The sequence below is a fragment of the Macrosteles quadrilineatus genome, unplaced genomic scaffold (genome assembly GCF_028750875.1).
Source record: "Macrosteles quadrilineatus isolate MER2022 unplaced genomic scaffold, UCM_ALF_1.0 Scaffold_8__2_contigs__length_117827958, whole genome shotgun sequence".
Lineage (NCBI taxonomy): Eukaryota > Metazoa > Arthropoda > Insecta > Hemiptera > Cicadellidae > Macrosteles > Macrosteles quadrilineatus.
Window position 1 is genome coordinate 46,993,363 of NW_026542601.1, and position 27,811 is coordinate 47,021,173.

General features: G+C 37.1%; 1 protein-coding gene across 1 annotated transcript in view; it reads right to left on the minus strand.

The window, feature by feature from the left end:
* The window catches only part of LOC129000359 (protein FAN-like), a 55,529-nt gene that overhangs the window by 9,996 nt on the left and 17,722 nt on the right, over positions 1 to 27,811 (minus strand). The window contains exons 7-15 of the mRNA XM_054427323.1: positions 26,113 to 26,315; positions 23,678 to 23,840; positions 21,021 to 21,175; positions 20,257 to 20,435; positions 19,874 to 20,005; positions 18,415 to 18,600; positions 17,268 to 17,508; positions 16,354 to 16,590; positions 14,516 to 14,604 (exon numbers count right to left, since the gene is read on the minus strand). Of these exons, the coding sequence (XP_054283298.1) occupies positions 14,516 to 14,604; positions 16,354 to 16,590; positions 17,268 to 17,508; positions 18,415 to 18,600; positions 19,874 to 20,005; positions 20,257 to 20,435; positions 21,021 to 21,175; positions 23,678 to 23,840; positions 26,113 to 26,315 (1,585 nt within the window). The remainder of the gene's footprint in view (positions 1 to 14,515; positions 14,605 to 16,353; positions 16,591 to 17,267; positions 17,509 to 18,414; positions 18,601 to 19,873; positions 20,006 to 20,256; positions 20,436 to 21,020; positions 21,176 to 23,677; positions 23,841 to 26,112; positions 26,316 to 27,811) is intronic.

Here is a 27,811-nt window from a genome sequence, read left to right on the forward strand (position 1 = left end):
AATAACGTAGGAATTATTTGCGTCATCATATTGGAGCAGTCGGCCTATTTCAACAATTGAACAAGGCAAGCTAGGCAAAAGCCTGAAGGTACTTTGGCATTTTGTTTGGAATTTGTTTCTATTGATGTGCAATAAAATGTATATAGTAAATGACATCATGATACACATGATATACATCATGCATAGTTATAGGTTTTAACTCATGGCAAAAAATTACATACAATATAAATCCCATTAAACTACAAGTGGGCTGTCCAGAAAGTAACAGACATTTCCCATTGGTGCCGCTCCAGGTGGTGCCAATGCCAGAATGAGAATGAGATTTTTATTTGCCAGTTAGTATTCCATACAAATACATTGGCACGGCAAATTAGTCATAACGCGAATGGGGGGTAAACTTCGATATGGTGGACTGTATAAAAAATGAGGGATGTGAGATATATTATGTTAAGATCAGCTTTAGAGACACACTGTGAGCACAAAATAATAAACTTTTAAATAGGAAGAAATGTGATTTGGTACCTTCCTTTTTACTGAAGTGATGTCTAGTAGACCGTTGACGCACTTGATGTTTGCTGGCCAGCTTTCGCGTACGCGACCGGTAGTTGCACCAAGAACAGTTTGAATACAGTTTTTAACTATTCAGTTCACTTTTTTGTTAGGTGTGTCACAAATAAATACATAAGATAAACATACGATAATATATAAGTTCAATTTATATGCCACAAATAGAGTAGGGGAATATTATAATAAAAAACTAGGGAAAATGGCGAGAACATGATGCCGGGTTGAAGAGTACATGAGGAATGGGGGGAATTGCCAGACATCACGTGACAGGGCAAGGGTCAGAACAAAATATGAATGAAGTCTGGATTCACCTAGGTTGCGTAGATGCTTGAATACGGAACATGCCGCCCGCCTTGAACCATACATGGTTCAACAGATTCATAAATTGATTCATTGACTCATAAATGGGCACAAGTAATACAATGTAGATATATATACACAATAGATAATGATGACACACCTAATTATAAGATATGATAAATATGATAATTATAAATATAAATAAACATGAAATAGGACATTGAATAGAAATATTTTGTGATTAGGGGAGCGGGTACACCTTGGTAGCAGGGCGACAGAAGATTCCTCTCGAAGTCTTGATGGAGACAACTCGAACGATGCCATCTGCTCCAGGTGATGTCTTCACAATGCGACCAAGAGGCCAGAGAAGTGGTGGTGTTTTTGGGTCATGGATAATGACTAAATCGCCTACTTCAAGATTCTTGTTTGGCTTTATCCACTTTTTCCTTTGTTGAAGCTGGTGCAAATACTCTTGGTGCCACCTTCTCCAGAAGCGTTGATGTAGAGCCTGAACTGTTTGCCAATGCTTTAGTCGATTGTCAGGAATATCGGATACATTTACTTCAGGTACTGCAACAAGAGATGTCCCGATGAGAAAATGACCTGGGGTGAGTGCTGTGATGTCAGATGGATCTGCTGATAGAGCTGTTAGTGGACGAGAGTTCAATACTGCTTCCACCTGCGTGACAAGAGTTATCAGCTCCATTAGTGTTAGAATTTGATCTCCAATTACTCTCTTGAGATGGTACTTTGAGCTCTTTATGGCACTCTCCCAAAGGCCTCCTTGGTGAGGCGCGGCTGGTGGTTGGAAATGAAAATTAATTGAATGATTGAGGGCGAAGTTAGTGAGAGCATCTTGAGTATTCCTTTCATAAATGAAATTCTGGAAGGTCTTATTCAGTTGCTTGGAGGCACCGACATAGTTCGTTCCACAATCAGAGTATAGGTGAGCACAAAGTCCACGACGAGAAACAAATCTTTTAAGAGCAGCAATGAATGAGTCCACTGAGAGATCAGTTACAACTTCCAAGTGCACCGCTTTTGTGGTAAAGCAAACAAATAGGCAGAGGTATGACTTAAGCTTTTGAGAATTCCTAGTGGTGTGTACTTTCACTTCAAAGTGACCGCTATAATCCATGCCAGTATGATAGAATGGTCTTACAGGCCGTAGTCGAGTTTCGGGTAAGTCTCCCATAAGTGGAGGTTGATTTGTAGGTTTCAACTTAAAACATCTTTGACATTTAAAGATTACAGATCTGATTACACTACGAGCAGATAATATCCATACTTCTTGAGTGAGGATCGATTGCAGCAACTGAGGGCCTGCGTGTAAATATTTGAGATGATAGTGCATGACCAACAGTTTTACAACATTATGAGATTTAGGTAACAGGATTGGGTATTTGGCATCTTGAGTAAGGTTTGAATGTTTCAACCTACCGCCTACTCTTACCAAACCGTTATCGTCAATGTAAGGTGATAACCGAGCCAGTCTTAAGCTGCACTGAGTGCCCTTTTTCAGAGCTGTGATGTCATCCTTGAAAGATGAAATTTGAATGAGTTTGAAGAGATTCATTTTAGCAGAAGAGATCTCTTTATAACTAAGTTGTCCAGCTAGTCGGGCGTTCCCACAAATATTATGGATGAATCGTAGAACATAAGCAGTGACATTTACAAGTTTTCTAAAGCATGAGAATTTTTCAAGTAAATCAAATCTGTAATTTTCTAACTTTTCAACGTTAACTAGGACATTCAAGGGATTTGGTTTGACTTCAAGAGTGTCTTGATCAGTGATTAAACTGAATTCGGGCTTTGGCCAAAGATCTGATGACAAGTATAACCATTCAGGTCCCTTCCACCACAATTGGTGGCTTAAGAGTTGAGATGGGGAGAGTCCTCGGGTTGCACAATCTGCTGGGTTGTCTAGGGACTTGACGTAATGCCATGATTCAGGAGAGATTAATTCTTGTAGTTCTGAGACACGGTTGGCCACATAAACTTTTAAGCGATAGGGGTGAGTGTGTATCCATGTAAGAACAATGGTAGAGTCACACCATGCATACATCGAGTCAATCTTAATGTGGGACGAAAGAAGATTTGAACAGTATTGCAGGAGCTTTCCAAGTAGGTGAGCACCGCACAGTTCGAGACGAGGCAGAGATACTCTTTTTAGTGGGGCGACTTTAGATTTGGCCATTATCAGATTAATTTTAACATCATTCGATAAGTTGATCACACGGAGGTAGACTACTGCAGCATATCCTTTCTCCGAAGCATCGCTGAAACCATGAAGTTCTGCAAGCTTATGAGTTGAGGTAAAGATGTAACGTGGGATCCTTAGGTTTTGGATCACGGGTAGTTCTTCTAAAAAGGAAATCCATTTTGTTCTTATCTCATCTTGAATTGGATCATCCCATTTTAGACCTGTGGTCCAAAGATATTGAATGAGTGTTTTAGCCCAAAATATTACAGGTGTGAGAAATCCTGGGAGATCATAGAGTTTAGCGATTGTTGAGAGAATCATTCTCTTGGTTAGCAAGTGGCCTACTTCAACATTCTTTACTTTGTATGAGAGCATGTCTGTCTCTGGGGTCCATCTTAAACCCAATACATTGTAGAAGGCCTCACTACCATCAGTCAACTCCACTGGTGACTCTTTGTGTTCGACTGGAATCTGATCCAAGAGTTGGGGTGCATTGCTGATCCACTTACGGAGTTCAAAACCGCCTTTAGACAGCAATGTTTTCAGTTCATTTTGAGCTGACATAGCTTTATCAAGATCTTCAGCTCCAGCTATAATATCATCATAGAAGATAGACTTGGTCAAGATATCAGAAGCTTGTGGGTATGGTTGACCTTCGTCCAAAACTAGCTGGTGCAAGGTTTTGATTGCAATAAAAGGGGAACAATTAAGCCCATATGTAACTGTATTAAGTTTGTACGTTTGGAGTGGATCATCTGGACTAGCGCGCCAGTATATCATTTGATAACTTTTGTCCTTATCAGAAACCAAGATCTGACGATACATTTGACGTATGTCACAGGTGAATACAATTTTATGACATCTAAAATACAATAAAACATCACTGATATCATTTTGAAGTTTGGGACCAGGCATGAGAATGTCGTTCAATGATATGCCATTAGTAGTTTTAGCGCTGCCGTCGAAAACAACACGTATTTTTGAATTCGGGGGATTCTCCTTGAAGACACCGTGGTGAGGCAAATAATAGTATTCAGAGGTGGGAGGTTCTTTACAAATAGTCATATGACCTGATTCAATGTAGTCATCCATAAATTCAGAATAGAGCCTTTGTAACTCGGGTTGATTAGAGAATTTCCTTTCCATCGAGCTAAGTCTCAATTGTGCTTTGGTACAAGATTCACCAAGAGGGGAATGATTTGGTTTCTTGGGCAGCTCGATTATGTAACGACCTGAGTCATCACGTCTATGGGTGTTTTCAAAATGTTGTAAACAGAGGGTATCTTCCTCAGTCTGAGCCTTGATCCGTATTGGGGGTTCTTCTAGCGTCCAGAATTTTTGAAGTGAATTATGAAGGTCCAAATCATGAGTTGTCAAGAGTGAGATGGGAAATGTGTTTGATGAGTTTCCTGCTACAGAGGCTACAGGAGCGAGGCCCATCACAACAAAACCAAAAATGGTTCCAAGAGCTTGAGGTAAATTTTGTCCTAATCTATGCTGTTCGCCTGTGAGGGTTAGGGCAAATAAGTCTGCACCGATAAGTAAATCTATCTCTCCAGGCTGATCGAAACAGGGATCGGCTAGGATAAAATGTTTCAAAGATTCCTTAACCTGGTGTGAAACTGGTATCTGAGGCAGGGGTGATGTGATACTACTCAAAACCATACAAGGATGGTTTTTAGCCAAAGGATTTCCATTGATCGCAGACATGTTGACATGTACGATACCTCTAGAATTAATAACTGCACCAGAGATTCCTTTTATTTCATCATGGAGTCGAGTACGTGGGGCGTTGATGAGTTGAATAGCTTTCTCTGATATAAGGGTAAGTTGGGCAGCGGAGTCGAGCACAGCACGGAGTACAGTATGTTGACCATGTTGTGAAGAGACATGAACTAAACATGTACCAAGAAGGATTGTGGTTTTAGTTGGATTGAGTTGACTAGACAATCCTACAAAAGCGTTAACGTTTGTAGAAGCAGTAGGATTAATAGTTGTTGTATTCTTTGAAGATGAATTAGGTGTGTAGGTCTTATTTTGAGGAGACAGCTTAGTTTGATAGCTTGACTGTGCCTGAAGTGAACTACGTGTGGGCTCATGCAATAGAGTATGGTGATGTTTGGAACAAATCTGACACACTTTACTTGAGGGGCAGTTGAGTGTGTTATGAAGATAACCGAGGCAGTTTGTACAAATCCTATTCTTGCGAATAAACTCAGATCTTTCACTCACACTTCTAGCTAGGAAAGCTTGACACTTGTATATGTTGTGATCTGCAGCTTGACAAAATCTACAAGAGTTGGTTGTGGCGACAAGAGCAGTTTTTGTATGGTTGGTGAAATGTGGCTTACTTTCACGCGTAAACTTATTAGGCCTAGTTATGTTTGTAGGACACTTTAGGCCAGTGGAATACTTTGAGGTAGATGGTGAACTGAGACAAATACTAGCACCTTCTAAACGTTTGAATTCCATTTCAAGAAAGGTCATTAAATCATTAACAAGAGGGATCTCGTTGTTTAAAGCGCGAGAGTCTTCAAAAGATTTTCTAATATCAGCTGGGATCTTCTTTAAAAGTGTTAAGACTAACAGGGTGTTTTCAGTTGTAATGTCATGATTTAAGTTTTTCAAGGCTTGAGTATTTTCCTTATATACAGTGAGAAATGATTGTAAGCTCTTAAGCGAACCACTAGTAATGGGCGACAAATCCAGAATTTTTGTAACAAGCTGAGTGACAATACGTCTCTTGTTTTCATAGCGATCCTTGAGAAGTCGAAGGGCTACCACATAGTTTTCAGGAGTAATATTAAGACTCTTAACCAAGTCTAAGGGCTCACCACTCAGGGCACTAAGCAAATACTGAAACTTATTCACTGGGGAGACAGAATTATTCGCATTGACAGAGGCTTCAAAAATATTATAGAAACTAACCCACTCTTCATAGTTACCACTAAATTTAGGCAACTCAAATTTAGGCAGGCGCAGAGAAGCTGGAGGTGGAGTAGGTGTTACAACAGGTTCAACTGGCAAAAGAACTTTAATGTCACTTATAAGGGCTACATACAAGTCAGAAAGTTCATCATGCATTGAAAATGATTCCTCCTCATCACAATCAGAAACAGGGTCATCAGTCACAACTCTATTAAATAAAGTTTTAAAGTCAGTAAATAGATCTCTGACCTCCTCATTATAATTGTGTAAACGCTGTATATTAGCAGGAGTCAATTCTTGACCTTCAGTTCGAGGAAGTTGGTTTGACAAATATTTATTTATTTTCTGAAACCTGTTTTTAACAAGTTTTGCTTTTCTTTGTAGGGTAGTGAATCTCATCATGAACAAACAAATTAAATAACACACAACAAGAATAGATGAGTTTTCATAAAATAGCCCAATATCTTAAATTAATAATGATCTCATAAATCTAGGCCTACTGAAGTGCATAAATCAATTTGCAATTCAACTTCAATAGTAAAGTGAAGTCAATTATCAATTTGTTATTATCACCAATAATCTCTGTTGACAATAATATTTACAATAATGAATAAAGAGAGCATAGCAATAACAATAATTTCCAGTTTTCTCCAGTTCAGGACCCTTTTCAATTAGTATTTGATTAAATAAATAATGTCTTCATTTTTCAACAACATAAACAAACTTGCAGGTTATGTTGATATGTTTCAATTCAATATCGGCGGGTTATATTTAAACAAACAGCTGATGTAGATGAACAGAGTTTTGATGAGTTGAGTTTTCAGTTTAATAGCAGACAGGTGATTGGTTCGTCCTCAGTTCCACCGTTTCACTAATCTTGCAGGTTATTGGTTGCCATGTAGCGCAGAGCGATCTGTTGGCGAAGTTGAGAACTACCAACTACCAAGGTGTATCGCAAAGGACAGAACGTTGTTGCAAAATGGCGGACAATGGGATAGAATATTTCAGGGAAATAACTACTAACTTTGCAGTTTTATTTTTACACCCAAATAATAAGGCTGAATTGATTGTGAGACCTTATTATTTAAAAGGATTTTATGGATGAGATGTGAATAAATATTCAATCCTGAAAAATGTTCTAAGCTTGATTTATTTCAAGACAAACTAGGTAGGCCTAACTTGACGTGATTTAGGTGGCAGTGACAAAATTGAACATGAAAATAATTGTCTGGTATGAAACAGGAATGGACATTAAAATTGTTCGTAATAATGTTTCACAAGACAAAATATTACCAGTTAGGGATGTGACACTGATCATAAACATTCATTTGAGAAATAAATTATTGTACTGTAGCAATTATATTTTAATTGGCAAATGTAGTCCGGGTCGACAGGACCAGCGAATGGGGGGTAAACTTCGATATGGTGGACTGTATAAAAAATGAGGGATGTGAGATATATTATGTTAAGATCAGCTTTAGAGACACACTGTGAGCACAAAATAATAAACTTTTAAATAGGAAGAAATGTGATTTGGTACCTTCCTTTTTACTGAAGTGATGTCTAGTAGACCGTTGACGCACTTGATGTTTGCTGGCCAGCTTTCGCGTACGCGACCGGTAGTTGCACCAAGAACAGTTTGAATACAGTTTTTAACTATTCAGTTCACTTTTTTGTTAGGTGTGTCACAAATAAATACATAAGATAAACATACGATAATATATAAGTTCAATTTATATGCCACAAATAGAGTAGGGGAATATTATAATAAAAAACTAGGGAAAATGGCGAGAACATGATGCCGGGTTGAAGAGTACATGAGGAATGGGGGGAATTGCCAGACATCACGTGACAGGGCAAGGGTCAGAACAAAATATGAATGAAGTCTGGATTCACCTAGGTTGCGTAGATGCTTGAATACGGAACAATAACATTAATTAAAATCCAGTGGAGTCAGTGTTCTTTACATACAATCTTCTATTGAGCATAATGGCTGATTACAAAGAAAGATATTTATTTTAATCTTGAAATCCTTATCACGAAGTAATCTTATGGCTATTGGTAACTTGTTATAAAATTAATGGTTTTTTATATCTCTCCTATATTCCAGCTTCTCTAATTGTGGTCTTAAATATAACAGGCATTGCTTAGTAAATAGAGAAAACAGTGTTAATACACTTGGTACCTATTCTTTAAAAAAAATCAGTGCAATCATGGTGCCTATCTACAGCAGCTATGACCCTAACTGCCCTTTGCTGCAGATTGAAAATTCTTTTGCGTGAGCAGAAGACCGCCAAACAAGTAACCCATAGCTTATATGGCTATGAAAAATTCCATAGTATGTCTGTATGAGAGAAGGCCATTCTAGTTCGCCACATCTATAATATTAAAACGAAACAGTGTTTTTTTATTTCACGATTCTGGATCAAACACTCGACGGATTTTCATGATTTTTGTGTTGAAAGAAAGATAATTTTGAGAACTAGGGAATGTCGAAGCCATAATTTTAGTTTAGGGTCCCAGTTTTTTGGAAATTAAGTTTTAATTTTTAAAAAGTCTAGCAGCCGACGCTAAGATTCTAAACTAGCTTTTGGCATAAAATAATTTGCTTAACATAACAGCTGTAAACATTCAGCTTTTGTGTCACAAATTCAGCATTTAGATAAAAAATTAAAGACATACTTAGGGTTGACTTAATTATACTATGTGTAATGCTAATCATTAATACGTTCAATTCTTCTGTAAGAGGATAACAGATTAATTCAATATACATAGTAAAATACTAGGATGTTAAAATTATTTTGTAAAGCAATCTTTGTAATCTTCGATTTGTTTTAGAGCAATATAATTTGTTTTAACTAACAGCTGGTTAAATATAAACTATGGAAGTATGAGGTTATACTAGGTGGCGTTCGCAGATGCATCCACAATATTGAGCGGAGTCATCAAGGGGTCGTATTATATTGTTTTTGTCATAATGCAGTAAAAACAGTCGTCATTGGTGCATGCGTTGCGGGTCTAAAGTAGCATTTTTACTCTTTAGGGAATAAAATTCGTTTTTAGCCTCTATGGAGTAAAACTCAGCTGTTGTCAACTTAGTTGTAAATTTCTATTGTAAACGATTGAATAAGTATCAAAATATGTAACGATTCGTGCTTCATAATCATTTTAACCTACAGTCTACAGTCTCTTCCCATAGCATTTTAGCATTGCAGATACATTAATCCATTCCCACACTCAACACTGCCCACCTTTACTACTTCCTTCACCCTCCCCTACGTCGTGGAGATGTTTCCCTCTCTTCCCATAGCATTTTAGGATTGCAGATACATTAATTTAATTGCCAAAGACAGTTCCCACACTTGCACTGCAAGCTTTACTACTTCCTTTACCATTTCCTACGTCAGACCTGTTTCCTTCCCTTCTCATAGCATTTAAGTATTAGATACATTTATCTAACTGCCCAAAAGGTTCCCTCACTCTGCACTGCCAGCCTTTACTACTTCCTTCACAACTTCCTACGTCGTGAAGCCTGTTTCCTTCCCTTCTCATAGCATTTTGGGATTGAAGATACATTAATCTAACTGTTACAGACGTTTCTCACAATATGTTCATACATTACTACTTCCTAAGCCACTTCCTACATCGTGGACCTGTTTTCATAACTTTCCATAGCATTTTAGTATTTTAGATACGCTAATCTAATTGCCACAAACATTGCCCACACTCCACACTGCTAGCCTTTACTACTTCTTTCACCATTGTATATGTCGTGGACATTCTTCCATCCCTTCTCATAGCATTTCAGCATTGCAGATACATTAATCTAACTGCTACAAACGGTTTCCAGTTTCCAAACTCCACACTGCTCACCTTACTACTTCCTTCACCTCTTCTTACGTCGCAGAACTGTTTCCCTCTCTTCCCATAGAATTTTAAAATTGTAGATACCAAGATACCTTAATCTAATCATCATAAACAGTTCCCACACTCCGAAAAACTCGCCTTTACTGCTTCCTTCATCACTTCCTACCTCACGGACCTGTTTACCTCCCTTCCCTTAGCATTATTGGAATGCAAATACCTTAATCTATTGGTCATAAACAGATCCCACACTCCGGACAGCTCGCCTTGACTACTTCGTTCACTACTTCGTACATCGCGGACCTGTTTTCCTCCCGTCCCATAGCATTTTAGGATTGTAGATACCCTAATCTAATAGTCATAAACAGTTTCCACACTCCGGACAGCTTGCCTTGACTATTTCCATCACCACTTCCTACGTCGCGGACCTGTTTTCCTCCCTTCCCATAGCATTTTAGGATTGCAAATATCTTATTCTAATGGTCATCAAACAGATCCCATACCCCGAACAGCTTGCCTTTACTACTTCCTTCACCACTTCCTACGTCGCGGACCTGTTTCCTTCCCTTCCAATAGCATTTTAGGATTGCAGATACCTTAATCTAATTGTCATAAACAGTTCCCACTCTCCGGAGAGCTCGCCTTGACTACTTCCTTCACCACTTCCTACGTCGCGGACCCGTTTTCCTCCCTTCCCATAGAATTTTAGGAATGCAGATACCTTAATCTAATCGTCATTAATAGTTCCCACACTCCGGACAGCTCGCCTTGACTACTTCCTTCACCACTTTGTACATCGCAGACCTGTTTTCCTTCCGTCCCATAGCATTTTAGGATTGTAGATACCTTAATCTAATAGTCATCAACCGTTTCCACACTCCGGACAGCTCGCCTTGACTATTTCCTTCACCACTTCCTACGTCGCGGACCTATTTTCCTCCCTTTCCATAGCATTTTTGGAATGCAGATACCTTAATCTAATCGTCATTAATAGTTCCCACAATCCGGACAGCTCGCCTTGACTATTTCCTTCACCACTTCCTACGTCGCGGACCTGTTTTCCTCCCTTCCCAAAGCATTTTATAATTGCAAATACCTTAATCTAATGGTCATAAACAGATCCCATACCCCGAACAGCTTGCCTTTACTACTTCCTTCACCACTTCCTACGTCGCGGGCCTGTTTCCTTCCCTTCCAATAGTATTTTAGGATTGCAGATACCTTAATCTAATTGTCATATACAGTTCCCACACTCCGGACAGCTCGCCTTGACTACTTCCTTCACTACTTCCTACGTCGCGGACCCGTTTTCCTCCCTTCCCATAGAATTTTAGGAATGCAGATACCTAAATCTAATTGTCATAAACAGTTCCCACACTCTGGACAGCTCGCCTTGTCTACTTCCTACGTCGCGGACCTGTTTTCCTCCCTATCCATAGCATTTTATGATTGCAAATACCTTAATCTAATGGTCATAAACAGATCCTATACCCCGAACAGCTCGCCTTTACTACTTCCTTCACCACTTCCTACGTTGCGGACCCGTTTTCCTCCCTTCCCATAGAATTTTAGGAATGCAGATACCTTAATCTAATTGTCATAAACAGTTCCCACTCTTCGGAGAGCTCGTCTTGACTATTTCCTTCAACACTTCCTACGTCGCGGACCCGTATTCTTCTCTTCCCATAGAATTTTAGGAATGCAGATACCTTAATCTAATTGTCATAAACAGTTCCCACTCTCCGGAGAGCTCGCCTTGACTACTTCCTTCACCACTTCCTACGTCGCCGACCCGTTTTTCTCCCTTCCCATAGAATTTTAGGAATGCAGATACCTAAATCTAATCGTCATAAACAGTTTCCACACTCCGGACAGCTCACCTTGACTACTTCCTTCACCACTGCCTACGTCGCGGACCCGTTTTCCTCCCTTCCCATAGAATTTTAGGGAAGCAGATACCTTAATCTAATCGTCATTAATAATTCCCACACTCCGGACAGCTCGCCTTGACTACTTCCTTCACCACTTTGTACATCGCGGACCTGTATTCCTTCCGTCCCATAGCATTTTAGGATTGTAGATACCTTAATCTTATAGTCATCAACCGTTTCCACACTCCGGACAGCTCGCCTTGACTATTTCCTTCACCACTTCCTACGTCGCGGACCTATTTCCCTCCCTTCCCATAGCATTTTATAATTGCAAATACCTTAATCTAATAGTCATAAACAGATCCCATACCCCGAACAGCTCGCTTTTACTACTTCCTTCACCACTTCCTACGTCGCGGGCCTGTTTCCTTCCCTTCCAATAGTATTTTAGGATTGCAGATACCTTAATCTAATTGTCATATACAGTTCCCACACTCCGGACAGCTCGCCTTGACTACTTCCTTCACTACTTCCTACGTCGCGGACCCGTTTGCCTCCCTTCCCATAGAATTTTAGGAATGCAGATACCTAAATCTAATCGTCATAAACAGTTCCCACACTCTGGACAGTTCTCCTTGACTACTTCCTTCACCAATTCCTACGTCGCGGACCCATTTTCCTCCCTTCCTATAGAATTTTAGGAATGCAGATACCTTAATCTAATCGTCATAAACAGTTCCCACACTCCAGACTGCTCACCTTTACTACTTCATTCACCACTTCCTACGTCACGGACCTCAAGCTAGTGTCGTCATTTGATTATATTTTTGATCCATACCACCGTTTATGTTCTAATATCTGTGGAATAATGGTATCAGATCAGCTATTTATTTATCTGCTGTATTCAAAAGTTAACAGCTGATCATATGTCTTTGTTTATGTGTCAAATACTGCTTCCATAAGGATTACATTGAAACTTTGAGACCCAGTGGGGCGGATTCCTGAGAGACTTTTTTAACGCCATATAGATGTTGGCACTCACCGATATGGTCTTTATCACCATGCAAAATTTGAAAACGATTGATTCAGCCGTCTAGGAGGAGTTTGCGTATTACGAAATGCATAAAAGTCGACGTATAAGAGCTTCGCTCGCTTCGCTCGCTCCGCTCAATTATTTACTCTTATTTTGTCATTGATTATAGGAAATAAGTAAGATTAGTAGAGATAATTAGACCACAGTTTAAACCACAGTTTTAACCAAAATTAATTAAACCACAGTACAAATCGAGGCTCTGTACACGAGTCTTAATAAAAAAGGATAAATGCAAATTATTTTACTGCTCCACTTTTCAAGGAAAGATTTAATTCTTAATTGTAGCTTTTTGTTTACAATTAATGTTTGTCTGCTTCAACTTTGTTTGGATTAGGCACGGAAATATTGATGTTATAAAAAGAAGATCAAGAATAATCAGGAATCACGATTTTAAATTACCACCACAACCTCAGCCGGGTTTTATACAAAGATAAACAGATGGATGACATAGATTGAACACAACGTCAACATTGACCTAGGATACTGCAATTAGACAAACCATCCTTTTATGAAATCGTGTTCAGTTGTGGTTACGTTTGGGGGTGCCTATATCAGCGCCCCCGAACGTGAAAATATCACTTTTATTTCAACTATGAATATATTGTAGTTTAAATTAACTAATATGGGAAATTACGATGTACATTTATTCAATGAGGGTGGGTAATTATCAAGGATAGAACTGATAATGGTATGGATAATAAACATCGACAATTACGTCATTAGCTTTACTGGCGTGTTTACTTTTTATATTCCTGCTACATGTGACCAGTTCTTTTTTTCAAATGAATGTTATTTGAACCAAACAGCTGTTTCAAAACAAACTGTTATTGTTTTTACTTTTCTTTGTTTACACTTATTTATTTAGCAATTAATGCAGTGAAATTGATTTAAAGGAAAGGTGTGACGATTAGTTTTGATTTTAGGACACCAAAGTTAAATTATGTGTACTGTGAATTTTATTGGATATTATCGTTTTATTTTAGGTCGTTTCTATTCAGACCTACTGGAAATTGTGTATAGTAGTTGTATTGTGATGATAATAATTATGGAAGAGGCAGGTATGCTATGGAAGGCGGTATCGTTGACTAGGTCTATACACTTCTCAATTGACTATTACTCTCTCTACTGTAGGCTACACACACTGACTTATAATCAGTGTGCGTCTGTGCGAATCGGCTGCAAATCTCACTTCAACGCTTTTCACATCGTAAAAATTGCAGAATTGCTGTTTTATTGTAAAATTATCGGATTTAAAATGCATATCGTATAGGCCTATGATGGAATAAAAACATATTTGGTCACACAACATTTGTTTACAAGATGATTTTTCACATTAAAACTGCAAGAAACTTTGTCTTTATATGTGTAAACTAGCTGATCTGAATTGTACACGGTTTTAACTGACTACTGAATTCCCGTACGTAGGACGGGCTTACACCTCGTAATTGTTTAAGTGCAAATATACTTGAACTCAGTTTATTTTTCAAAACTACAACATGGTCATGCCAGGTCAAAGTAGAATCAGGCCCATCACCGCCATCTTAATAGATAGGATGTGTAGGCTACTGAGTGTAGGAACGCTCTGATACCAAGATGGAGGCGAAAGCACCGCCCCAAGTGACACCAATCCGAAATGTCGATTAATTACTGGACAACCCTCATATAAATCAAAATTAAGTGATTACTTGCCTGTTATTTTCTGTGTTACAGTGAATGTGATCAAAGACCACAAGAATATTTCACCATCTTCAGTGCCGGAAGCCAACTGTGTATTTGTTCTGAAATATATAAGATGGTTAAGAAATTGCCACAAACAGTTTTAACTTGTAATAGTCACGTTTCAATTAGTTAAATGAATTATTAACTAATTAATAACCAACTTTGATGAATTAAAAAATAACAGATTCCATTTTTGTATGATAATGGACATTTTGGAAAGATGTAGCATAATTTAATTGATCATTAACATCAGTTAGTAGCATAATCGATTGCACAGATAACTTTTTAAAGCATTAATTTTAAATTCAGTAGAACTCCAGTCATCCAAATTTATTGGGACCGTACCTCATTCCAATAGTTGGATTTTTACCAAAATTGGGAAATTGTATAGAAAGTAGACCGAGTCAAGCCTGTGGCGTTTGGGCTACGATATTGGTGATTATTGTCGATTATTTGACTGTTAAGACAAAACCAATTGTGTAGGAAACGACAACTGAACCTCTTAATTTAACCAAGGGAGACAATTTACCGTGAATCACAGGCCCAAAAAGCCAGCTTTGATAATTATTAATATTAATTGAAACATTTTAACTACAGAAATAGTATTGGCTATTGAATATATGCAACAATCATCAGACAATCAGACAACTGGACACCACGTGAACTAAGGATTAAGCAAAATATCGACATTAAAAGGTGACAATGGAAATTACATTAAAGTTGTTGATAGGTGATATCTGAAACAGATTATTTACTGAAATAAATTAGTTTAACAGTTAGTGGGGGCTTTACCCCCATGTTCCACAAGTCTACGAAGCCATCTTCCTCGTTTTAACGATGCAGCACAACAACCGGTGGTTCACTCACCCTCGACTGATATGGTCGCTGCGCATGCGCGACCATTGTTCTGGGTTGTACCATGGCTTGACTTCACATGATTGCCTTGTTGGTGGGACATTTGACTATATTGTGGAGGCTGAGCTCCACAAGCCATGCTTTTTGAATTGTGATCACAGAATGTGTGTACAATGATTTCAAGATCGTAAAATTAACGCTTTTACCATGATTGCAGAGGATGATGTTTCTGTGACTGTAGGTGACGATGATGATATCCGTCTTGTATATGTTTTATTTATTGAACTCTGTTTGTTAACGACCTTCGAATGAAGAGATCACTTGACACCTTGAGGCCTGAAGATGGTTCAAAACAATAACCGAAACTAGTTGCCTAAATCAGCAACAAAGGATTACTATATTCAGGTATTGTAAACCATTTTAAGGATGATATCTGCACGACCATGGGAGCTCTTCAGGATTTTGATACGATCAAGGCATCTGCCTTCTTTAATAACGATTCTTACTACTGCAGTTTTAGGTTTTTTTGAAAAATTCTTTCTGTAAGAAGTTCCTAAAATTTCTGATTTGGATAGTTGGGGTTTCGAAAACTGGAGTTTGGAGCAGAGTCAACCAAAACTTGAAAATTTAGGATTTTTCAAATACAGTATTGCGCTATATGTTTGCCGATTGCTCCAGACTTCTGCCGATAATTAGGTCTGAGTAACTAAGGATGGAAATCTAGGCTGTAACACAATCCATTAGTATCTCTTTACAACTTTTTAGTAAAAAATACTGGGAACACCTGGTCCAAAAATATGAGATATCTACTTCAGTATCCAACAGTCAATGACAGCAGTTCTCCGTACAGCAGTTTACTCCTTGGTTGTAGCAATTGTCTGAAACAGCTTTCACTTTTTTACTAATAACAAAGATAGTTTTGTATATATAATAAGATGTTTTATTCACCTCACCTGTTGACACATAGACAAGTGACACGTCCGTCGTGATCCAACTGACTGACGAGGTCGGACGCTGGTCTGATTGGCTCTGACGGAGGAAAGGTCTCGGTCTGCCACAGCCGCACCCAGCCGTCCCACGAGCCTGTGACCAGCAGACGACGCTCGGCAGCCCAACACACACATGTGACCGCATCCTCATGACCCAGCATTGTGTCTATCACGCGGCCACATGCCACATCGTACATGATACTGTGGGTTAAGTAATAAGTTTACATTCAAAATAGAGTCTAAAAGTTCCATAATTGATTTTTAGAGATTATTAGACTGTTGGTACTAGAAATAAATGGTTGAAAAAAGATTTGAAATTTTCAGGAGTAACCTTTAGTTGGGTATTGCTCAATTGGTATGCTTAACTGGTGGCCGATATTTAAGTGAGTGGATTTTAAAATTAAACATTGATTATTATTCAAAACTAATCTAGTACAATTTCTCCGATTCCGATTCCTGATCCCTCAACATCTACAGGCAATATTAAGGAATCGCCAATTTTTGAGAATTTATGAATTTGGGCTTGATAGGTACCGAATTTCAGAATTGCCCAAATCTGAACGTGGAACCAAATACTGAATGTCTACCTTGTTTATATAAAACCTATTTTAAACCTTTAAATTTTAAAATTACTTATCTTCCAGATATTCTTCTAACAAGTATAATGCCCTATCTAAAAGAAAATTCACCAACAATAGTTTGAATTTGGAATATTTGTAAAAAGGACCTATAGGCCTATAAGATTACAATTTTGAACCTGATAAAAGGATACTTAGGGAATCTGGCTACTAATCTAATGGACCCTTTTTAGGGATGAAAAGAATTTGTTGTATATCTATTATAATAATCTTTTTACGAGTAAATAATCAAGCACTTGCATATTGCTGTCCCACGATCCCACAATAACGGAGGTAGGCAGGAAGGCTACCAACGATGAGAGAGGTGTCGCAGCTAAAGCCGCACTGCGCTCCTGTCTGCCACCCTCGACTGAGTGGATCTTCAAAAGTCCGTCTCGGCCGACAGACACAGCCTGCTTCTTATCAGGAGTCAAGGTCACAGCAGTTACTGCGTCCTTGTGAGATACCAGGGTCAAAGATGGGACCAGACGCCTCACCAGATCTGGTACATGCAGCAGGAAGATGCAAAGAAATATGATTACTTAAACAGTTTTCAGTTAGAAAGATTAAGAACTAATAATATAAGAACAGTATTGTTTGGAAACAGTAAAACAGATATGGTGGGAAAATATTTAAGCTATTTAATGGATTGATGCACAGAGGAAACTTGCTATGGGACGACCAAGCATTTCAGTTCTTGTATGTGCTTGGACCAACACTTGTGAAGAGCAAGGAGAAGCGACTAGTGCAAGGCACCACTTAAGTGCACCATTAAATGTTTCCTCTGTTTCATACGACTGATGTTGCCAGTATTTTTTTTTTTTCTTCTAATGAGCACGATCAAAGAGGGGTACAAGAAAGATATGTTTTAACAAAAATTAAAATATACTCAGTTTGGGACGAATGAAATTTTTATCAGTGAATGAGTTTGGTCAATTGAAATGGGGATGCAACCAGGCGTATTTTAAGTCAAATATTAGTGAAGGATTAGTCTAGAATACAATGAGATGCCTGTACCGCAGTATGCTTTTTTACTGACAAAGACCAGCTGTTTGCTAAAGCCCAACGATTAAGGGCAGCTAAACACAGTTTTGAGTTTAAAAAATGCTACTGACATTTCTCAGGACTATATTAATGTCCATCTGATAACTACAGGTACATTATTTACTTAGACGAGTTAATCTAAAATTGAAATCCTTAATCAGCTACATCTAGACTTTCACGACTGTTAGGCTTGGATAAGAATTTATTACCATCCCACAGCTATCCAGGAATCAGAAATATAGTTATTATCTGATCTTACACAATTGTTAAATGACGATTCACATTAATTAGTGTATATTTAACTGTATATTTAACTATTTTAAATACATCTCTTAACAAATATTCTGTTCAACATTCAACTCACCAGCACAACTGACACTGGTAACAGGTCGATCCACCCAGAAAGTAGTCCTTTTTGGGTGCGGTTGAAAAAATATCTGCTTCGGTATCTGGCCAAACTCCATGATCTGAACTTCCAGCGCATGTCTCTTGTTGTAGTCAGATATAGCACAGAGGTCAACGACCCCTTCATAGCACACATCACAGAACACTGCAGCACACAGACAGGATTAGGTACAAAAATATGATTATAGAGAAGAAGCAATATTTTGTTAACTAGGCTCTAGCTTGGGATTATTTTTCACATTACTTCAGGATAGAAGGTTGCAGCATTATCACGTGGATAAAATCCATTGATGATTAGCGGGATTTGAACATGAGACCTCGAGGAAAGAAATCCCACACTCTACCCTTTGACCAGCTCACTTCCCTTTGACCAGAAAAATAAATTTAACAATAAAAATAAAATAAAGAAAACATTCTTTTAGCGGCACTAGAGCACCAAAAATTGTCATGACATACAATAATTTCCTACCATTAAGTTACTGGTTTTCATCAGGGACGCCCGGGGCGAGATTTAAATTTTCCCCTGTTTCCAAAAAAGGTATTTGGGGGGTTTGCGTCATTAGACCCAACCGATATATCTCTATTGAACGTTTTGCAAGTATTTTTTATAAACGTAAAAACTACACTGAACTTAATTACTAAAAACATAGAATTTACGACTCACAGCGGACATCACAAAACGACTTTGAGTTGACGTAAGAGTTTGAGGTTGGAAACAAGAAAGTGTAGGTGAGGCGTGAGGGCGAATACGTAGAACGCAGTGTGTGTGTCTCGGACTCGCAGTATTGCCAACAAGTCACATGTCAGACGTAAAAGTAGTAATAGTACGAATTGTATATTAAATAACGGTATTTATTTTATGAATGAAATGAAAGCTATGGATTGCCTTTTTTTAGAATTGTCATTGTCATTTATTACATGTTTATGAGTTTCCCGTAGAATATTTGTTTTCGGTTTGCCAATAACGTTGTTAAATTTTTTACCTTCCAAAGCTGCGGCACCTCCCTAGCCGCGGCGCCCAGGGCGGTTGCCCCGCTCGCCCCGCCCTCGGGGAGGCCCTGGTTTTCATGCTACTATAATTAGTTACTCTAAACAATCCACGTGTATACAGTATGTATATTGCACTGAAAATTATCATGGAAATATCGCAGAAGATAAGTCAAGAAGAGCATTTATTTTAAATAAATGAATCAACTGACTACGGAACAACAAAAGCTATACAGGTGTAATTTAATGTATAAATAATTTATGTATCCTGTTTCTGAACAAAAAAGTTTTGCAACAAAAAGTATTTTCAAAAATTTAGCCAATACGCCTAATAAATATTTATTTAACTTTTTACAATCATTGAAAAATGAGAATATGTACAGTTTTTTAGAACGATAACTAAGTAAGTATAAAGTAAAACCTTTACCTACAGTTATCAGCCTTGGCTGCTTCGTCTCCTGTCTGCTTGTAGCCGAAGATTAGATCAATCCAGTTGTGAAGATTTCTAGAGACGTAATCAGACTCTAATGCTTCCCTCATCTTCGTAACAAAGTCTTTAGGCCCTACAAAGTGAAAAACAGTTCCCATTCAAACATGGTAACATACCAAATGCTGTCAGTAACAGAGAAATATTGTAATGTTTTGTGTATATAGTGTAAAGTTTTGAGTTTCTTGTTCCATTTCCCATTCAGTTAAGTCTGCTATCATCACTAAAAAATCCTGAAAATCTAAATGTCAAATGAGATTTGGATACTTTTAGCCATGTTAAACTTTAAGATGGTTGAAGTTCAAATGAATTTTTATATCTTCATACCTTCAGCCCACGGCGGAAGTTCAACGTCGCCGACCTTTGTATTGTCAGACCTGTAGCCAAAATTTATCCCGAACTTGTTACAAAGAAAATCTCCGTTGTTGGTTGGGTCGTAAAATTCAGGAACCAATTCTTTGAAGTCAGACATGTTATTCAAAATATTCCTCCACACGTCTGCCACACTGCAATAAGTAAAAGTTTTCTAATAACGATTTGTTGTTCTGCACTTTTTTATATATTATTCTACCATATAGTTAAAAGAAATTAAATTAAATTAAAAATGCCTTTATCTTTATACGAAAGGCAAATAAGAGGAACAAGTCCTTTCTACCTTTTAATCTCTCAAAAATAAATTTCATAAATAAATAAATAATAAATACTGTGAGATGTTTATTGGTAAAACACAAAGTAGCTTATTGCTGTTTCAGAAAATGAGCTATGCAAATTTCCAATTACTTTGTTAAAGTGGAAAGCAAACAGGTTCACAATGTAAATTTAGCAGATTGGGAATTACCACAATGCCTTAGGAAGAAAAATTAAGGAAGTTAAAGCATCAACATCTTTAGACCAGATTTACGAATATAAAACCAAAATGGATACAAAGTAAATCAGTGACTGATTCATCATACATCTTGTCAACCTGAATATAAAATCAGATAACTACTGAAAGAAGTTCCACATACAAAGTTCTTACAGAAGAGCTTAGTCCTCTTTTGATTTTCTAGAAGAACCAATGTCAATCTTTTAATGCTGACAGTAGTAACTACCTGTTGAACATCCTGTCAGCTTTGTCGAATGTTCCGTTGTTCAGACACAGCATGTAGTGAGGGTAAAGCCTTGTGAGATAAAACAACACAAACCCAGGAGCCGAGTAGTGAGATCCGTATAGGAACTTGTTTTCTGGCATTTCCTCGTAACGTTCCTATCAACAGAAATAATACAAATGTTACATGAATATATGGGTGTGTTCCTAGCCTAGTGGTTAGCGTCTCGGACTTCGTGTGGTAGGGACAGGTTCGATTCCCGGCACATCCACTGAACATTTTTTTCTCTCGCGACCTCTCTTATGAAATGCCACTGGTGAAGAAAAGGGGAAGAAGTGGCAAGGGTAGGGTAGGGTACAGCCAATGTTGGTGAGAGACGATGTCGAAGATGTTCACGATTTAACTGCAGGGTGTCTAGTTTATTTCCATTACAAAATTCAAGACTAATTCCAGACTTTTCAAGACTAATTCCAGATTTTTCAAGACTAGTTTTTTCAACAATTAGTGGGTGTTGATACCAAAATGTATCGATTCTCAATTCTTGATACCGATACCAATTTTTATAGAGCTTAACCAAATTTTCTAAATAATACTACACCAACCCCTGTCTTTGTCATAAAGTAGTATTATGATAATGTCATGTTTTCAAGTAAAGAAATAATGCAGCAATAAAAAATTCTAACTAGCAAATTTGGTTTTTTTTTATCATGAAATCTTCCGCGTACCGTACGTTTAGACATCATCATTGATTGCAGCGGTTACAGAAACGTGATCATCGTCGTCCGCGATCACGGCAAAATTATGAACATTTCCCGCGGCCTTGTAGACATCAATGACATCATCGTCGTCTCCCGCGGTCTCAGAAACGTCATCGTCATCGTCTGCGATCGTGGCGAAATCATGAACAATTCCCGCGGCTGTTTAGACATCACCGTCATCTCCCGCGGTCACGGAAACGTCATCGTCGTCGTTCGCGATCGCGACAAAATCATGAACATTTCCCGCGGCCGAGCAGATATCATCATTGGCTTTCGCAGTTACGTAAACGAAAGACGACGATCGCGGCGAAATCATGAAAACTCCCGACTTTGAAATCAAATTTAAGACTAAATCCCGACTTTTCAAGACCATTTTGAAATTCAATACTAATTCCCGACTTTCCCGATTTTCCCGACTACTAGACACCCTGTAACTGTGACCACAGAAGAATAAATGTAAATAAATAAATACAAATATATTTTTATTGACACATAAACGTTTACACGAAATTGTGTAGCTATTAAACAGGTGAAGAAAAATTAAAATTATAACAAATAGTCATATCATATCTTAAAATAATTTATATAAAACAATAAGGCTACTTATAATAGTATATACAGTATACAGGTAGTAGGGATGGACGAGATTGGATTTTTAGTTCGAGACAAGACGAGACGAGATTTTTTATTTCTCATAAAATTTCGAGACGAGATCGAGACGGGATTTCCCTTCTCATACACAACGGGAAATGCACGTTCAAAATTTTTACCTGATTTTGTAACATTGTTAGATGACTGTTTAAATACAAAAATAATGATAATAGGCAAGAATATTTACAATCTTTTATTAAAAAACATCAGCATAACATTTTTTTATTAATCACACCTAACTTATTAAAAATGCCTACGATTAGGAAACATAGTGATATCAGTTAGGATAGAGTTCAACTTATCCTAAAATAAAATAAATCATAAAATAAAAGCAATATTAATTTTTATAAAATAGTTACTTGTTTTGACTTTTTATAGTAATAAAACATTTCTCACACTGCTTACACTTTACAAAAATTCTCAAATGTTATTAAAGTAATATTATTAAAATAATTAAAGTAATATTTACATTTAAAGAATTAATGAAATAAGAACGCCTTCACAAAGGAAACGCAACTACAACACGCTCCTGTATTGCGGGTATTGCATTGACTTTCTGCAGGCGTTTTTATTTTTTTTTTTTATTTTTTTTTTTTTATTCCCGTCTCGGTAAAAATCTCGGCCAAAAAGAAATCTCGTCTCGTGTAACGAGATTTAAAATTTCCCGAAAATTTCCCGAAATTTCGAGACTTGACCATCCCTAACAGGTAGTTTTAAAAAATTTAAAATTTTACATGTTTTAATAATACATAAATTTACATTAAATTAATAAAGTTGTATTCATAAAAAAATTGTTCATTTAATAGCATGATTTAAAAAAATTCAATTATATGAATTTTTTAATATGAAAACTTTTTGGGTCAGTCCCGATTGATTAGAATAATTAGAGTTCTACTGAACAGTATACCAACATTTTTTTAAAAAGCTACCGATGGGAAAGTGTCCTTTAGCAGCGTGTGTCGATGTCATTAAGTAGCTAAAAAGTTTAAACAGGGTTAAACTGCTAAAATAAGATTTTATTTGTTGAAACACTAGTACTGAATCTGCAATGGCTAAGTAATGAGTATAAGGTATTTATTTTAATCATAATCTTTTCAATGGGTCATTTGTTTACTATCTCCGCCTATTAGAGCGGTGCTGAGTGCTGATATCCTCACAATGGCTGATTTCTTTAATCATTGCTCAATAATCCTACATTTCCAGTAATCCGGCACTGGTCACACTAAGAAAATTCTACTACTGGTCTGATACCTTTAGTCTTTGCAGTTTAATGGGGTTGAGAGCACCGACAGGCTTGGAGAGATCACGATACGAATGAAAACTGAGCAGGTTGATTGTGGTAGAGGTGTAGTCTTGTAGCACCCAGGGAAACACCGGATATTGGGTCAGGTCATTGAAGGTTCTGTCTGCCTCACTGAAACATCAGGTATTGATTAAATATCAGCCAAAATAGTCAGCTAATTCAAGCACTGACTAACTATGAAACAAGGCGCTTTCCCACAATAAACATTCAAAAGTCTACTAGAAACACAAAAAATATCCAACAGATAAAACCACTTACAGACTAAAGCCACTTATTCTGACTTTCTCCAAAATCATCGAAAGATTTATCCTGAATAGACTTCTACCTCATCTGGAACGGAATAAGGTTCTCGCACTACAACAACATGGCTTTCTCAATTACAAAAAGCAGGTAAATTATAATTGCTCTTTCACAGCTCGCAAAACACATCATTGACCTACTACAAGAAGAATGTGTTGTTACTAATTTCTTTCTCAGCTTGAGCAAGGCATTTGACCGCCTCAACTTCAGCCACCCCTCAAGGAACGTCTCACAACAATTGACAAATCGGTCATAGTCAAATGAGTTAATCATTAGATTCTTCAGAATGGTGTAGTTTAATACAGACAATCACCATCAAGAGTTGTTAAGCCTTTAGGGAAAGCTAAAAATACTGGTTTTCGATAATTGGGTACCTAAGAAACAGGGAGAGCACCAAATTACCAAAAGGTCATAAGTGCTTTACATATACTTTGACTATGACTAAACTTACTATAAGCTATAAGAAAAGTCATCTTAACCCTTTGACTCAGGATTTGTGTAAAATTTCTTTATCAATGTATTTTTTTAGGATGTTTTGTTTTTGTTTTGGCATATGTATTTCAACACGTCAAATCCATATTTAACCGAAATAAATAAAAAAAATTATCCTCTATAATAGTGTAAAAGAAGCAAGACAAGTGTTGTGTCCCTATTGAACTTGCAAATATCGCCAACTTCCGCCCAATCCAGACACTACTTGGGCTAGGTGGGCCCTTAACAACCAGCTAAGCCACATTAGTAAGCTTAGTATGGATTGTACCTTTTGTCGATAATGAGTTGAATTTGATCCAAAGCTATTTAAGCAATAGAAAACAAATGGTTAGTTGTAATAACAATGATTCTGATTTCCTACAAATTACAGTCGGAGTGCCGCAAGGCTCTCTCCTAGGTCCTTTCTTGTTTTTAATTTTTATTAATGACTACAGTTCTAACGTTTCTGTGATGTATGTTTTGTATGTGGATGACACCACCCTGCATACATTCTGATGTATATTATTTCAGTGTTCAACACAGACTAAAAATAGCTATGGAGGAATCAAAATCATGGTTTTTAGCAAACAAATTAAATGTTAAGGAAAGTAAAACAGAACACATTAACTTTAAGTAACCATTTGAATCTAGTCTTAGATGATAGTTTATTAAAACCTGTAAAACTTCTTGGTATATATTTTGATAGTAAGCTGTCTTGGGACGAACATAATTTGGATACTGCTTGTGTATTTAGTATACACCAATGTTTTAAGTAAATAAGCGAGCAGGTAATTTTCAGCCCTAGAGATGTAAAAACCTGCTCGGTCCCCATAATGCCGATGATGACAGCTGGCATGGACAGAAATACGTAACTTTCAGCCTCCAATTAATGTTTGTAAAACAGCTAAAAGCATCACAGTGTGGTGAAAAAATATTTCAATAGTCATAATTACCATCAGATTTTATTTTACAACAAATTGTCTTTTGATATAAAAATGTTACCATTTAAGAAATTTTGTACCACTGTTTGTAAGTTGCTTAAGGATAACGCATTTTATTCAACTGAGGACTTTTTAAATCATGTATGTTGATTTACTTTTACTTTTTCTCAAAAAAGATATTTTGACAAAGCCTAACTATGTTATCTAACGGCAAATAAATTCTTGATTCTTGATACCTGTACAGGAATCGAACCCGCGCATATAGAAATACCTGAGCTCCACACTCGTCAGTGCAATTGCCTTAGCCACCTGGTCACCGTTGGACAGCCGGAACGAGTGCTACTATAAGGACATCCGACACTAGCGCTTGCTGGTAAGATTCAACAAACTACTTGAGTACCAGTGGGTTAAAAGTGTGGCTAACACACTGCAAAATTACTGTGAAGGAAGAACTACACTTTTTAAACCGTCATGAAGGGTTAAAAAGTCTTCTTATGTACCAAATCTTCTTATGTATTATCTGACCAAATAATAAATAAATTTAATAAATAAAAATAAATAATAATAAAAATAAACAAACCAAATAAATTAAAATGATATTTTTTTATAATTGTGTTGGGAAAAAAGAATGTAAACATAATAAAATTCAATCAACAGAATCCTTCACCAACCTGTTAAGGTAGAGCAGATAGTCATAATTTGATAGAAGTCCGTTTTGCCAACATAAAGTCATCCTTTCCCTGTCCAGGTCGGCCAGTTTCAAGCTCGGCTGAGAGAGAAGACAACTGTAAAACTGTTCTCGGTCACTTCGCTTCTTGAAGCTTAGGAACAGGTTTTGCAACCCGTTGTGAGTGTGGTATTCTACCTCGCAGCCCTAAAAGAAATCATTTTCTATCAACTTGTATAACTCATGTAGAATGTGTGCTTTTATATGTAAATTGTTGGTGATGTTTTTAGTTATGGATGAGCCCAAAATCTGGTCTCGTTACTCTGAAAAGTCAATGTAGGAATCCCTTTTGATTTACTGATTTTGTCCCAGCTGTTGCAGAGTATGTACTTTCCACAACATATTTTTCATATATATTCATACATCCGTATTTATTTGGGGTTTTAGAATTATCAATATAAAAAAGAATGCCACCATCCCTCCCTCCTTTTAGTATTTATTACTTTTTTTGCCTTTGTTCTCGAGCTACGGTTTGTGTTCACCCTGTTAATTTCACCAGCGTGTGTGGCATCTTTAGGGGGTCTTCTATCTTCATATCACTAACACTACAAATAATTCATTGTCTATTCACACAAAGTATTTACACTTGAAACTGGTATCGTGGTTTGGCCAAACGGGTGACTTGTCCAACAGACACGCGGCGGAGTCAAATGTCTTTCCTCTTTCAATTTATTTCTTTTACTGTACTTAAGTATGAAATATGAAACATCGGTTCTCATACATTGAAAGACAAAAATAGTATTTAAAATATACTCCATGTTTTCAAAAAATCTTTTTCTTTAGTTTTAAAGGACATTCAATTAAGATAGTAATATGATTATTCTTAAAAATCGAATAGGTATGTGTTAATGAGCGATCCAAAAAATCATGAAGCAAATATATTTGTTATAAACTTTTCAATTGCATTACTTGAGTTTTGTTTATTGGCTTTCTGACTTCTCATAATTAAAGGACGTTTTCTCTGACTTTCTCTAATCTTAATCTAATGACCATGACTTTTGGGGGAAACCCTTAAACTATCTGCATTCAGTAAAAACCCAGGTTATGTCTTTTGGGAATATGCAGCTAGCTCGTAAACGTCGGGATTTACATCCTGTTCCTTAATCAAATTTTACACTTTTCAAGTTCAAATAAAACCAAGCAATCGTAGCATTCAGGTTTGGACTACACCCTTAAAATGGCCGTTCCAAAAACCCAATTTTGAAGTACATAAATTGAAGATAAACTAGTGTACATGTTGCTCAAATTTGAGCAATTTTGAAGTTTATATTATTTTTTTAACTAATAACAGTCATAATTTCTGATGATTATAAAAAGTCAACTCAAAGGTTATGTGCCTAATGGAAATACTCACGATGTGTTACCAGTTCGATATAATCAATGTTTCTTGTAAATATTTTATCAAATTTCAAAAGCTGATATAGTTTGGTTGTAAGGTTCTCATGTTTATCATTGTTACTGATAATGTAACGTGCATGGTACCATCATGGTCACCAGTATGTCTACAAATTTCAGTCATTTTTTTCAATAGCAATAAAATATAAAATATGTTCACATTTTAAGAGCTACCTGATATCCTTGGATATAACTTGGCTGTCACAATTTTATTTGCTTCAACTGGCATTCTTTTGGTTAGTTTCAGT